Source organism: Paroedura picta, chromosome 17 (assembly GCF_049243985.1).
Source record: "Paroedura picta isolate Pp20150507F chromosome 17, Ppicta_v3.0, whole genome shotgun sequence".
Classification (NCBI taxonomy): domain Eukaryota; kingdom Metazoa; phylum Chordata; class Lepidosauria; order Squamata; family Gekkonidae; genus Paroedura; species Paroedura picta.
Genome location: NC_135385.1, coordinates 22,627,788 through 22,639,256, shown reverse-complemented (window position 1 = coordinate 22,639,256; position 11,469 = coordinate 22,627,788). Strand labels below are relative to the sequence as shown.

Genomic DNA, 11,469 nt, shown 5'->3' with positions numbered 1-11,469 from the left:
AGTCCTGTCTCAGCTATCCTTGTCGAAATTTTAAAAAGCAAACTCCTCGGTGGCGTTCTCGTTGCTTTCGGCTATGGAAACAACGTTTCCAGTGGGATACTGCATTCGCCAGTCACATTTGCCTGCTCCCTTCTGCGGTGACTCACATGACGGGCTGTAAGAAATCCTAGGCTCGCACAACAGTCCTGCGGGGTAGGGCCCGGAGGCGTCTCCAGAGCAAGGCGGCTGGTTGCAAACTGCCTCGTGAGCAACTAAACGGCTGAGCAGGTCTTTACTGTATTAAATTGCAGGGCGTAATGTTAATTTCCCTGCTGATCTTGGGAAGCTAGTCTGCCCTGGCTCTGACGGGATGCCCTCTGAAACTGGGGTTAGAGACGGGCGAAAAGAGGAGCAGAAGAGGCGTTGTTTTATACCCCAAAGGAGTCCGAAAGCAGCTTGCAAACCCCTTTCTCTCCCTCTCTCCACCGCAGACACCTTGCGAGCTGGGTGGCCCTGAGAGAGCTCTGAGAGAACTGCTCTGTGAGAACAGCTCTAAGAGAACTGTGACCGACCCAAGGTCAACAAGTGTGGAGGAGGCATGGGGTAATCCAACCCGGTTCTCCACTATACCACACTGGCTGAAGAGTATCCCGCTTTCCAAAAAAACACCTGGCAAGTCATTAGTCAAGGTGCTGGTGGGCGTCTTGGGGACCCCTGAGACGGAAAAGCATCACGTCCCATCTGCCCCCCTAAAACAGGGGCCATTAACACCTGTCGGGCTGTGAATCCCGGCAGTGCAGAATGGTGTTTCCTTGCTGCCCGTCTTCTGTCTAACGCCGATCCATTTTGTTTGACTGATCCTGGATTATAGTGTTCCAGGCGGTTGTGTCACAGCAGTCTGGGGACTGTGCCGGGGGAGGTGGGATGGGATATTTAAAGAAGCCGTCACTTCGCGGGGCCTCCCCCTCCCTGCTCCGCTGCCGACGGCTGGAAACGGCCGCGCTCTAATTGAGCAAAGAGATTTCGCGAAACGTTATCACTCCGCCTGCGCCAACGGAGCCCGCAGGAAGGGGGACGCCAGCCATCTGCGGGCAGAAGCTCCTGTCACATCTCAGCTTCTTCACAGTGCCTCTGGAAGAGTGCAGAGGTCGTTCATATACCCCTCTTTTCCCTGCCCAAACTGCTAACCATCGCCTTCCCTTCCTCTCCCCACAACAGACACCTATGAGGTAGGTGGGGCTGAGAGAGCTCTGACAGAACTGCTCTCTGAGAAGAGCTCTGACAGGACTGTCATGAGCTCAAGGTTGCCAGCCAGCTGCCTGTGGAAGAGGAGCGGGGAATCAAACCTGGCTCTCCAGATCAGAGGTCTCCACTCTTCATCACTGCCCCAAAGTGAATCCTAGCTGATCCTTTAACTGGAGATGCCGGGGATTGAACCTGGGGCCTTCTGGGTGCCCAGCAGATGCTCCGCCATGGAGTCATGATGCCTCCCTCAACGGAGTACTATATAAACTCTTAAACCTTTGGCCTTAGATACCTCGAGAGTAGCTTCCCAGGGGATGTTGTGCCTTTTCCCCCCCAGGAGTTCCTGATGTGTACTCAAAGTCAAACCATGTCTATGTTGACAGGGCTGTGGCGGGGGAGAGGGGCTGATAGCTCAGTGGACAGAGGTGGCAGTTCAAGCATCTCACCTTGGCCTGGGGCTAGGGGGGGATCATCATGTGTGGCCTATTCTCTGTAGCTCCCCCACTGAGTCAAAGCCCTGGACAGTCTGAGAAATGTTCCAGTCAGTGAATTCCTCTTTGTATCCAATACAGCATGGATCACCTCTTTGCACCCAGGTACCCAATTCTAAATGTGCATTAAGTATCTTGGGGCATGTAGAAATGGGCATACCCCCTTTGTGCCACTTAGGGACGCAGGTACGGCAGACCCCGCCAAATGGCTCCAGCCATTAACTCTCTCCTTTTGTTATTTCACTTTCCCGTTACATTTTAGATAAAACCTGAACTCCGTTCCGGGCACACAGGCGATAGCCGCCAGGTGGGAATTCGAAGCTCCGGTGAAATATTGAACGCACAATAGGGGAAAGTGCGCAGAATGAAAATGAGGGGGCTACGCAGCACCGTCGCAGAATAAAATCCATGACCTACGAGTTACCGGGCAGTGCTCGAGAATTCAGTGCTGGGGCCTGTGCTGCCTGCTTCCCTGTTCTCAAAATTGTACGGTGGGCCTTCCAAACAAAACATTATCGTACAGTGGAGAGTGGGTGGAATGAGGACGGTTGTGTTTTTTCTTAAGTAGCCAGAAATCAACTGTAATGCTTCGTCCTCTGTGTGGTTAACATGGTCTTCCGACCCCTCTGTTTTATCCTCACAACCCTCCCCTGATGTGCTAAGAGCTGGCCCAAAGAGCGGTGTTCTATACCTGATGGACTTCTGCCTGCAGGCCTTGACTTACCACCTCCAAACCCCGGAGCTCCATTCCGAGGGCCTGGATTTTGGCACGGCTCGCCAGGGCTGCAGCCATCGTGAGCCTATTATGGACCGTCAAAGTATCAACGAGGGATAAATGTCTCCAGCTAAATGGGGACTGCGAGCCAACTCTCTTGCCTGTTGAGATGCAATAACTGCATCCCAAATTTAAACACCACCAAAATGAATCGTCCCCGCCCCCCCCCCCCCCGGAAGGTATTATTTGTCATCAAGTTGCATGGTCTGCAGGTTTCTCATTTTTTCTCAAATATATATATTTTAAAAGAAGCCATTTCTCGGAACGGCGCGTATCGAAGCCAGCGTCCTTATCAGCCTGTTTGGCAATTAATGTAATCTTGTTTCCGTTATTTCCCCAGTATTTCCTCCCCCCCCCCCGCCCCCTCCTCTCCATTCTACTCAACTTCATTACATTTGCGAGAACATTAACTTTCGCGTTCGGGATAGAAGAAAGATGATTATCAGTTAATTTAATTATGCCTCTGCATCCGGCCGTTTCGCAGCGCGCCTTGCCATTGTGGCTCTACAGCTCTCTTCCCTCCCCGACCCCCTGCCCACCCGAAGCACGACGCAGGAAATCGTCCCCGTGTGAAGTGTCCTTTACGCGAGGAAACGCCGACAACCGGTTGAGAGTTAGCGCCTTTACATATCTTGCTATCGCCGCGGCCGTCTCCCCGGCTCTTTGCAGGCATTGTGGGTCTTTCCGTCAAGGATGTCAGCCATTGATTTAATTAAGGGACGCCGCGGCGTCTTCCGATAGCCCTGCGGATAATGACCGCGCCTGGTGTTGACAGCTTTCCCCAATTCCGTTCGGTTGGCAGATGTTTGGCTTCGCGATCGGCAGGCGGGAAAGGCAGCGTTTGACCCGCAGTGTCTGGCTCTGGTCCCAGCGGGTGCAGTTGTTGGTCCAAGGGCTTTGCCTTGCCCTGTGTTGTTCCCCCTCCCCTCTCCTTCCCAAATCCTTGGCCCCACTGCAATGCTCGTGGAGGGTCCTGACGCTCTGGGGGAAGAAAGTCTTGTCAAAGATCAGTTTGTTTATGGTGGCCCTGGAAGATTTCCAAGGCGAGAGGCCGCCAAGGACTCTGCGATCTGACCCTAGTCTTCTGTGGTGGCATCGTATGTTTTGATGTAAAGACTGGTTTGGCCTGGGCATGGGGAAATGCATGGCAACTGCTAGAACTCCAGGGTGTCCAACAAAGCTGATGGGTAATAGGGTCAGGAGGAACAAAATGAAGCACTGGATTTCTCACAGAGATAGCCACCTCTATGTAGCGGTTAGGTGAGGTGGCTTCTAATCTGGAAAGCTGGGTTTGAGCCCCCTTTGGCTGGCCATTCTGTGAGACAGGAGGCTGGGCTAGATGGACCCCTGATTTGATCCAGCAGGCTCCTCGGATGTCCTTATGAAGGCCTCAGCCTCCTTGTTGTCCTTCCAGAAGAACTGGTTGGCCATTGTGTGAGACAGGATGCTGGACTCGATGGACCCTCCCTGGTTGGACCCAGCAGCGCTCTTCTGATGGTCTCATGAAGGCCTCAGCTTGCCATTGTTGGCCCTCCGGAGGAACTGGTTGGCCACTGTGTGAGACAGGATGCTGGACTAGATGGGCCACTGGTCTGACCCAGCAGGGCTCTCCTGAGGTTCTTATGACTCTCCGTACACCACGAGGGGATTTGGTCTCATGATTTGCAGATCCTGGCTCCTTTCACCTCTCATCCTCCCACGAGCAGCTCATGGCAACTTCCCAAATTCCAGAGAGGAACAAGGAAGTTGAATCAGGTGGGCAGGAAGTGGTGGTGCTGAGGTAGGAAGGGAAGGAGCCCCTTCATAACATCCCTCCAGAAGGCACCACTGCTCCAGGAGCCTGAAGGTTACTCACCTGAAAGAGCCCCAATTATTGGCATCTCCAACAAGGTCTTGTCTTACCATGTAAGCATGTTCCTGAGGGGCAACCCGGGGTTACTCGTGTGCAGGATAAAGATGAGCTCTCTTTGTGTGTCGACTCGATCAGCATTTCCTCGGCGCAACGCATGGTAATGAAGACAGGGAATACCTGGGATGGTTGAGGCAAGCCCTCGCCTAATTATCGGAGTCGAAATGTGAAACTTGTTTAAAAGGATGTCCACTCTGCACGGCAGGAAATTTGATGAGGATAATTTCCCTCCGGATTCCCCGGAACACCTCGGAAGCGTGTTCGTGATGGACGTTTTTCGAAATTAAAAAGATGTTTGACCTTCAGAAGCTTCCGAACTCATCCCTTATCAATAATTGCTGTTTGTACGCCTCCTATCCTTGACTTCCATCGGGTGAATTAATGGGTTGGGTTGATGTGCGCGGGGAAAGACTGCAAGGGTTAACTTCTCTAGGTTAAGAGTTGTCTGGAGAGCAGGGGGGGGGATGATTCCCCGCTCCTCCTCCACGTGCAGCCAGCTGGAGGGCCGCAGTGGGCGGATTTAAAAACAGATCTCTGCTCTTACTGGATACTTCGGGAACAAATATATATATATATATATTGAGACTGCTGATTTTCAGCCACTGCTGGACTTTTCCTCCCCTCCTTTCCCTTCCCAATAATTCCTTCGATGGTTCTGACCTGTTGTACCTTGGTAAGTTCTCCTGCTCCGAGTTTGACAGGTGTCTGAGCCCTCTTTAGCTGAGCGTGTCGCAGAAGTACTCGAAGATAAGAGGCAGCCCTGATAGCTTATTCCTCTGCGAGTCAATACGGTTTGGATTTATTCCCTTCAGATGTGCTCCCGCAACACAGGGGTTATCTGTCCTGCCACCCTGTTAATGCAAACTTTGGAAAGGTCAAAAAAAGAAAAAAAAGAAATCCCAACATGCAACATTTTCACCCGTGCAACGATGTCGTTTGTTGTCGGAACGCACGCGGAAGCAAAGGGGGTGGTCGCATTCGAACCAGATTGCGTTTCCATTTACAAAAAAAGAAACGTTATTGAATTTGTAATTAATCAATAGTCCTTCGCCGTTCCGACACGACCCTTTCTGCACCCTCTTTGGCAACACTGTTAAACTTTTTATAAAGTATAACTTGGTTTAAAAAAAAAATAAACTTAGAAGTCATCATAGCCCAGCCAAAACCCAGAAAACCTGGATGCAGATTAGTTCTTCGGAGTTATCTGACTGGGGTCCAATCCCAAATGGATTCCAATTGACCCTTTCAGATCTGCCTCAGCCAAATACCACCAAGGGGTGGTATTATTCCCAATTAGCTTTGTGCCCCCAAACAGCATGGGCATTAATGGAAACTCCTGAAGGACGTTCAAGGTCAGAGACATTCAGGGGTGATTGGATATTGCCTGCCTCAGTGTAGTGTCCTTGAACTTCCTTGGTGGTACAGGGTCATCTAATCTAACCCCCTGCACAATGCAGGAACTCACAACTACCTGCCTACCCACAGGGACCCCAATTTCATGCCCAAGCAATCCATACACCCCACCTGTTTCCCTGTACATGTGCATAGGGCTGTTTGGGCATGAGGTTGTTGAACTTCAGTTCATTCACAAGTTCCGAACAATGAACCCCCTGGCCCGAACAGGAACAGCGGATTCTTCTCTCACTACAGATACTAATCCCCCCTAAGCATTTCCCCCCTAAGCATGTCTTTTTTACAACACCCGTCCTGCCTCCTGATTGGGATATAAGGACTCAAATCTTCATTTCTACTCTGCTGTATCTCACGAAGGGGGGGGGGGTTGCCTCTCAAAAGCGTATACCCTGAAACTCTTGATGGTTTCCAAGTTGTTAGTGGACTCAAATCCAGCTGTTTCAAATGGCTCCTGTCCGGTTATGTGGATGTGGTAGCCGTAGTTTGAGCCCAAACTTTGAAAACCAACAAAGTCTTATTCTTCCGATAAGTCACTTCCCTGGGGTAGCCGTGCCAGTCTGATGAAGGAGCTGAGCGTAAAGAAGGTTTATTCACACCTCAATAAATCTGTTTGGGCTCAGAGGTGTTGTGAGACTGTTTTATTTCTGGTAGTGGTGGGTTATATTTCAGTTTGCGGTGGAGAGTGCGTGCTGGTGATAAAGTTCATTTTGGAAAAAGAAATAAAGGAAACTTTAAAAAAGAAGTCCGACATTTCTGTCATTTCAAACTGCTGGGTATGTACTTAACTTTGCAGCCCGGATAGCTCTGCCGTTTGGCTGTTTGCACGGTGCTTTGCTTCCACCTGCTGACCGTTCCTGAGATTGCATCCCTGTCCCTCACACGCAAAAAAGGACAAGGTTGCTTCAAACCCAGCTCGGCTCACCCCCTAAGAACATACAAAACGCCACGTTGGATCAGGGCAACGGCGCATACCTCCATGTCACACAGGAGCCCAAACCGAGGGACCATCAGGTGGTCCACCAGCAGAGCCAGAAGCCCTCCCACTGCTGGCCCCCAAGCACCAAGAAGACAGAGCATCCCTGCCCCAGACATAAGAGAAGCCATGTTGGATCAGTCAGACCAGTGGCCCATCCAGTCCAGCACTCTGTGTCACACAGTGGCCCAAACCCAGGGGCCTTCAGGAGGTCCACCAGCAAGGCCAGAACTCCAGAAGCCCAGATCTGAAATGTGTCCTGCCCCTTGCAGGAACGGAGAAGTCAACAAGCATGAACCTCTGGTGGTTCTAAGGCTGGGCCCTGCGTTCCCAGTTCCCAGAGCTTGGATTAGTGCCCTGGCAGACCAAGTCTTGCTTAAGACCAAAACTTCTCAATGGAGGGAAAGGAAACAGGCAATGCTACCAAACGACCTCGGACGGCAACAAGAAATCCCACTCCTGTGCTTTTTGAGACCTGTGTTTAAAAGCTGCGTGTTTTCGCTTCCTGTTCAAGAAAAATGTTACACACACACACTCTGCTACAAATGCAGCCCAATTCAGCGGGTCTTTAAAAAAGATTGTTCTGCCTTGTTCTGGGGAATTATTTACCATCCGGCGCTCTGGTTTTCCCATTAGGCTTCTCGGCGAGAGAGCAGACGTGTCTCTGACCAGTTGTTCCGTCTCGTTTTACAGGGTACTAAAGTGGATTGCAGCTCTTGTGTAGAAGCAGAGGACAGAAAAGTAAGTTCTTCATTTTCCTTTCTAGATGGAGGTCACAAGGGGGCGGGGGAAAGCTTTAAAAATGAATGTTGCTTCTTTCCCATCAAGGTTACTTTTCTAAAATTTATGAACACTGGCTAGCTGCGCAGAGACTTAAAAAAAAAAGTTTGTCAAGAACATTTGTTCAGCAAAAGAAAAGGATAAAGAATCTGCTTTCCTCTCCTTTCTATCCTGGGCATCCTTTTGTTACCTGGATTTAATTCACACCACAGTTTGCTGATAGCGTGTCCCTGTGTCCGTTGCTATGTTTCTTGAATATTGCTGTTTCATTAAGCCCACGCAATATGCATTTACGGCCTGCTGCTGCCAGAACAAGCCCAAATCGCGTCTTTTAAAAAAGAGCAATCTGTCCTCTTCCCATTTTGCATGCAGATTTCCCCTCTTTCCCCCTTTTTGGTATCAGCCTTAAATGCAGCAAGACCATGCTAACCGCAGTTTGCAGGTTTCGTCCGCGACCGTTCCTGTGCGAACCGCAGTTTGAAGCTAACCGTAGCAAAATTGGTGGAATGTTTCAGGGCTAGTTGTGACAAGGAGAGGGGAATGAACGCGGAGCAAGGTGGAACGCCTTGTTGCATCTCTTTGAATCCAGAGATGAAACAATGGAACAAACCTGTGTGCCATGATAAACGCAACATTAAAACTGCCGCCTGTTTTGATATTATTGATCGTTTGTATAAGCTGTGACCTCCACGGACTGCAAACTTTGCTTTATCCCCCTCCCCGCCGCTTCATTGCATGATGTGGTTGTGCCGTCACCAGAGAGGCAATCTTGAAAAAGACTCGGGGGGTATTTCTTCTTTGGTAGAACTGATTAATGCTAATCATCTCAGGCTTTCTCAAGCAGGGTTTCGTGAAAGCCTGGGCTTTCTTGAGATATATATGATATATATTTTAAATTTGTTAAACATTTATTTCAAGGCTACTCACCTGCATCCAACATGGCTACTCACTTGAATCTCTCTTCCTCTCCCTCTTAAAATTCTCGGGACGGATTTATAAACCGCTCATGGTCCAAAAGTGAACAGTTACAAAACTGGGACTGTTTGCTTCTCTGTTTTAATGGGAAATTAACACAGGTGATGGGAACGTTTCTGAAATTCCCAGAGGCTCCTTTCAACTAAGGCTTCTCACTTGCATTCTCGGTTTACGGACTTCTATGCCAAAGTGTGTTTGAGGGCAGAAAAAACCAGAGCAACTCAGATGTAGAAGTATAAGCTGTTGTTTCAAATTGTTTCCTTTTGCTTTGCCAATGTTTCCGGGCTAATACGTTGGACCGGGTTTCGCATCACCTCGAAACACTGCAAAGTCCGCCGTGCACCGATGACCCCAGATTCTGGATTAATTGATCCCACTTTTATACGAAAAAACAATTCCTTCCCAACTCTTCTGCCCTTAACATTTTCTTTGAGAAAGACAACACCCTTCTCTTTGCCCTGTGTGCCCGGGAGGGGCGGGGTCTCTCTCCTCCCCAGTCGAATCCAAAAACATTCTCTCTCTCTTAATCATGTCAGTAAAGGCTTTCTCAGACCCTGCCACCAAACCTTTGGGCTTTCCCCTATGAGATAATTAACAGCGATTTGCAGCCCGTAGCCCGATGCTCATTTGTTTTTGCCGAAAACGTGAACGGAATGCGAGGCAGCCCGGGCCGTTCAGGGGAATTGCATTTGAAACGTACAACTTGTTCCGAGGAAAACTGGCGCCTGACATTTCGGAGCCCGGCTCCGTATCCCGGCGCGATAAACACCCAGCGGCCCCTGAGAGAGAGGCGGATGTGTCCACGCCGAGAGGCCTAAGTGGAGGATTGAATCAGAATTCTATAACCAGCCGTACATCTCGGCGCAATCACAAAGTTCAGCTCACTTTCGGCGGGTTCGGAAGGCGCCAAAGTGTTTCATTGACTGCTCTCGAAATTGCTTCTGAAATTGCTTTGGATACTTCCCGTTGTAACCTCGATGGAAATTTTTATTAGGTTTTGTAATGCTTTATGTGAGCAAAGGTGCCCCAGAGTTCACTCGGAGAAAAGGAGCAATGCTTTGCCACAAACCGGCCGCACTTAAGCATTTCCCCCTCCCCAGCTTCCGCGCAAGAGGTTTCCGCCGCATGTCTGAGCTTCCATTGCAAGTGGCCACCTTGGATCGGGTAGTGTTCCTAGCTCCTGGGAACAGGAATGTTGTTCGATTTATATGATTAGGCACAGAAGCTATTGTTGATGAAGGTTAGGATTGAGATGGACGTTCCCGTTTCCCTGGATTGGGACTTCTTTCTAGGGTAATTCCCATAATTGTTTTCTTGAACCACAAAAATAGTGGCGTACCCTCCCCCTACACACACACACACACACATGGTGTAGAAGGAGCTCCAGGTTAAATAGCTTAGCATAAGAGGCCCTGACACCTTGCGGAACCGTCCGGAGATTTTCAAAACAAGATGGCTGCCATGGCGCCAGTCACAAAATACCAGGCCAAGCGTTCCCCTGGGATGGATGGGGGCGTTTCTGTAGGGGTTTCATAGAATCATAGAGTTGGAAGGGGCCATACAGGCCATCTAGTTTCTTTCTATTCTACCCGATCAGTTCCTCTGGAGAGAATGGCTGCCTTGGTGGGTGGCCTCTGGGGCATAATATCCTAGTGGGATCTCTCCCCGCCCAAGGTTCTTTGGACAGGCTGTTTGGATCCGGTTTCCATTTGGAGCTGCAGACGGAGAGGCACGGCTGATTTCCTCACCCCCCAGTTCGGTGTGTGGGGACACAGCATTTTAGCAGCGTTTGCCACTCCGCCTGGTTGTTCCGCCTGCTTTAACAGCCTGGCCTTTGAGGTTCTGCCCTTTGCCTCGCATCAGCTTCCTGCCGGAGGGACAGGTGAGCAGGCATTTTTGTGCATCGATCCTGAAGCACGTTACCGGGTCGTGGGCTGGCTCTGCCCCCGCAGGGGCTCAAAGGTTTCAAGAAGCACGCGCGGCCGGATGACCTTATAACCCTCCGTGTTGATGGCGCTGGAGGATTATTTTCACCAACACACATTGTTTTTTTGGAAAAGAGAAGTCTAAGGTTGTGCTCTTAAGATGGGCAGGCATGGAGATGCACTTTGTAAACAAAAGTTTTATTTGCTCGTTAAGTGAGGGTGTCTCAGTCTCCGTTCAACTGTCACCATCTCCCGTGGTTTGTAGGCCAGGATATTTTCATTTGTCCCCCTGCCAGTTTTGGCTAACCTGTTTTGTATTCTCCTGGGCGTTAACCTCTTGTGTTCTTAATTTAATGTTAAATTTCTATGGTCGTACGCTAGCAGTTGTTCCCCTGACCCCTTTACTACTAACACGGGTTTGTTCAGAACTCTGCAGTAGCCAACCTGGCTCATACGCACTAACTAACCAACTTGCATAAACCAGGAGATGGAGAGTTATCCCAACCTTGTCTTCCATGCCCCTCCGGGGCTGTAGCTGAGCAGCCAAAAGGAACTGGTTTTGCAGAGCAGGGGTAGTCAACCTGTGGTCCTCCAGATGCCCATGGACTACAATTCCCATGAGTCCCTGACAGCCTCACCTCCCTCACAGGGTGTCTGTTGTGGGGAAAGAGAGGGAAGACGATTGGAAGCTGCTTTGAGACTCCTGGTAGAGAAAAGCGGCACCTAAGAACCAACTCTTGTTCTTCTTCTCCTTCCTTCCTTCTACCCATACCCTGTGAGGTATTGGGGCTGAGAGAGCTCTGAGAGAACTGAGACTGGCCCAAGGTCACTCAGCTGACTGTAGCAGATTTATGTGACTAAGCTGACGACGGAACCCGTGGGGTGCAGATTTTGGCCAATGACTTGAAACCCCCCTGAACTATCTACAGAGCTACTGTTATGAACTTACATAACCGATACGTATATCTGCAGATGAAGTAAAGGGAAGGGTTAAACCTCCCACG

The 11,469-nt window shown here is 50.0% G+C and overlaps 1 protein-coding gene across 21 annotated transcripts in view; it reads left to right on the top strand.

Moving 5' to 3' along the window:
• Nucleotides 1-11,469, top strand: part of RBFOX1 (RNA binding fox-1 homolog 1) — an 832,795-nt gene that overhangs the window by 420,975 nt on the left and 400,351 nt on the right. For 18 of the 21 annotated variants that reach the window (XM_077316476.1, XM_077316475.1, XM_077316489.1 and 15 more), the window contains one exon: nucleotides 7,479-7,526. The exons of the other annotated variants lie outside the window; for them this stretch is intronic. In XM_077316476.1, coding sequence (XP_077172591.1) covers nucleotides 7,479-7,526 — 48 coding nt within the window. The remainder of the gene's footprint in view (nucleotides 1-7,478; nucleotides 7,527-11,469) is intronic. 21 annotated transcript variants of the gene reach the window in all.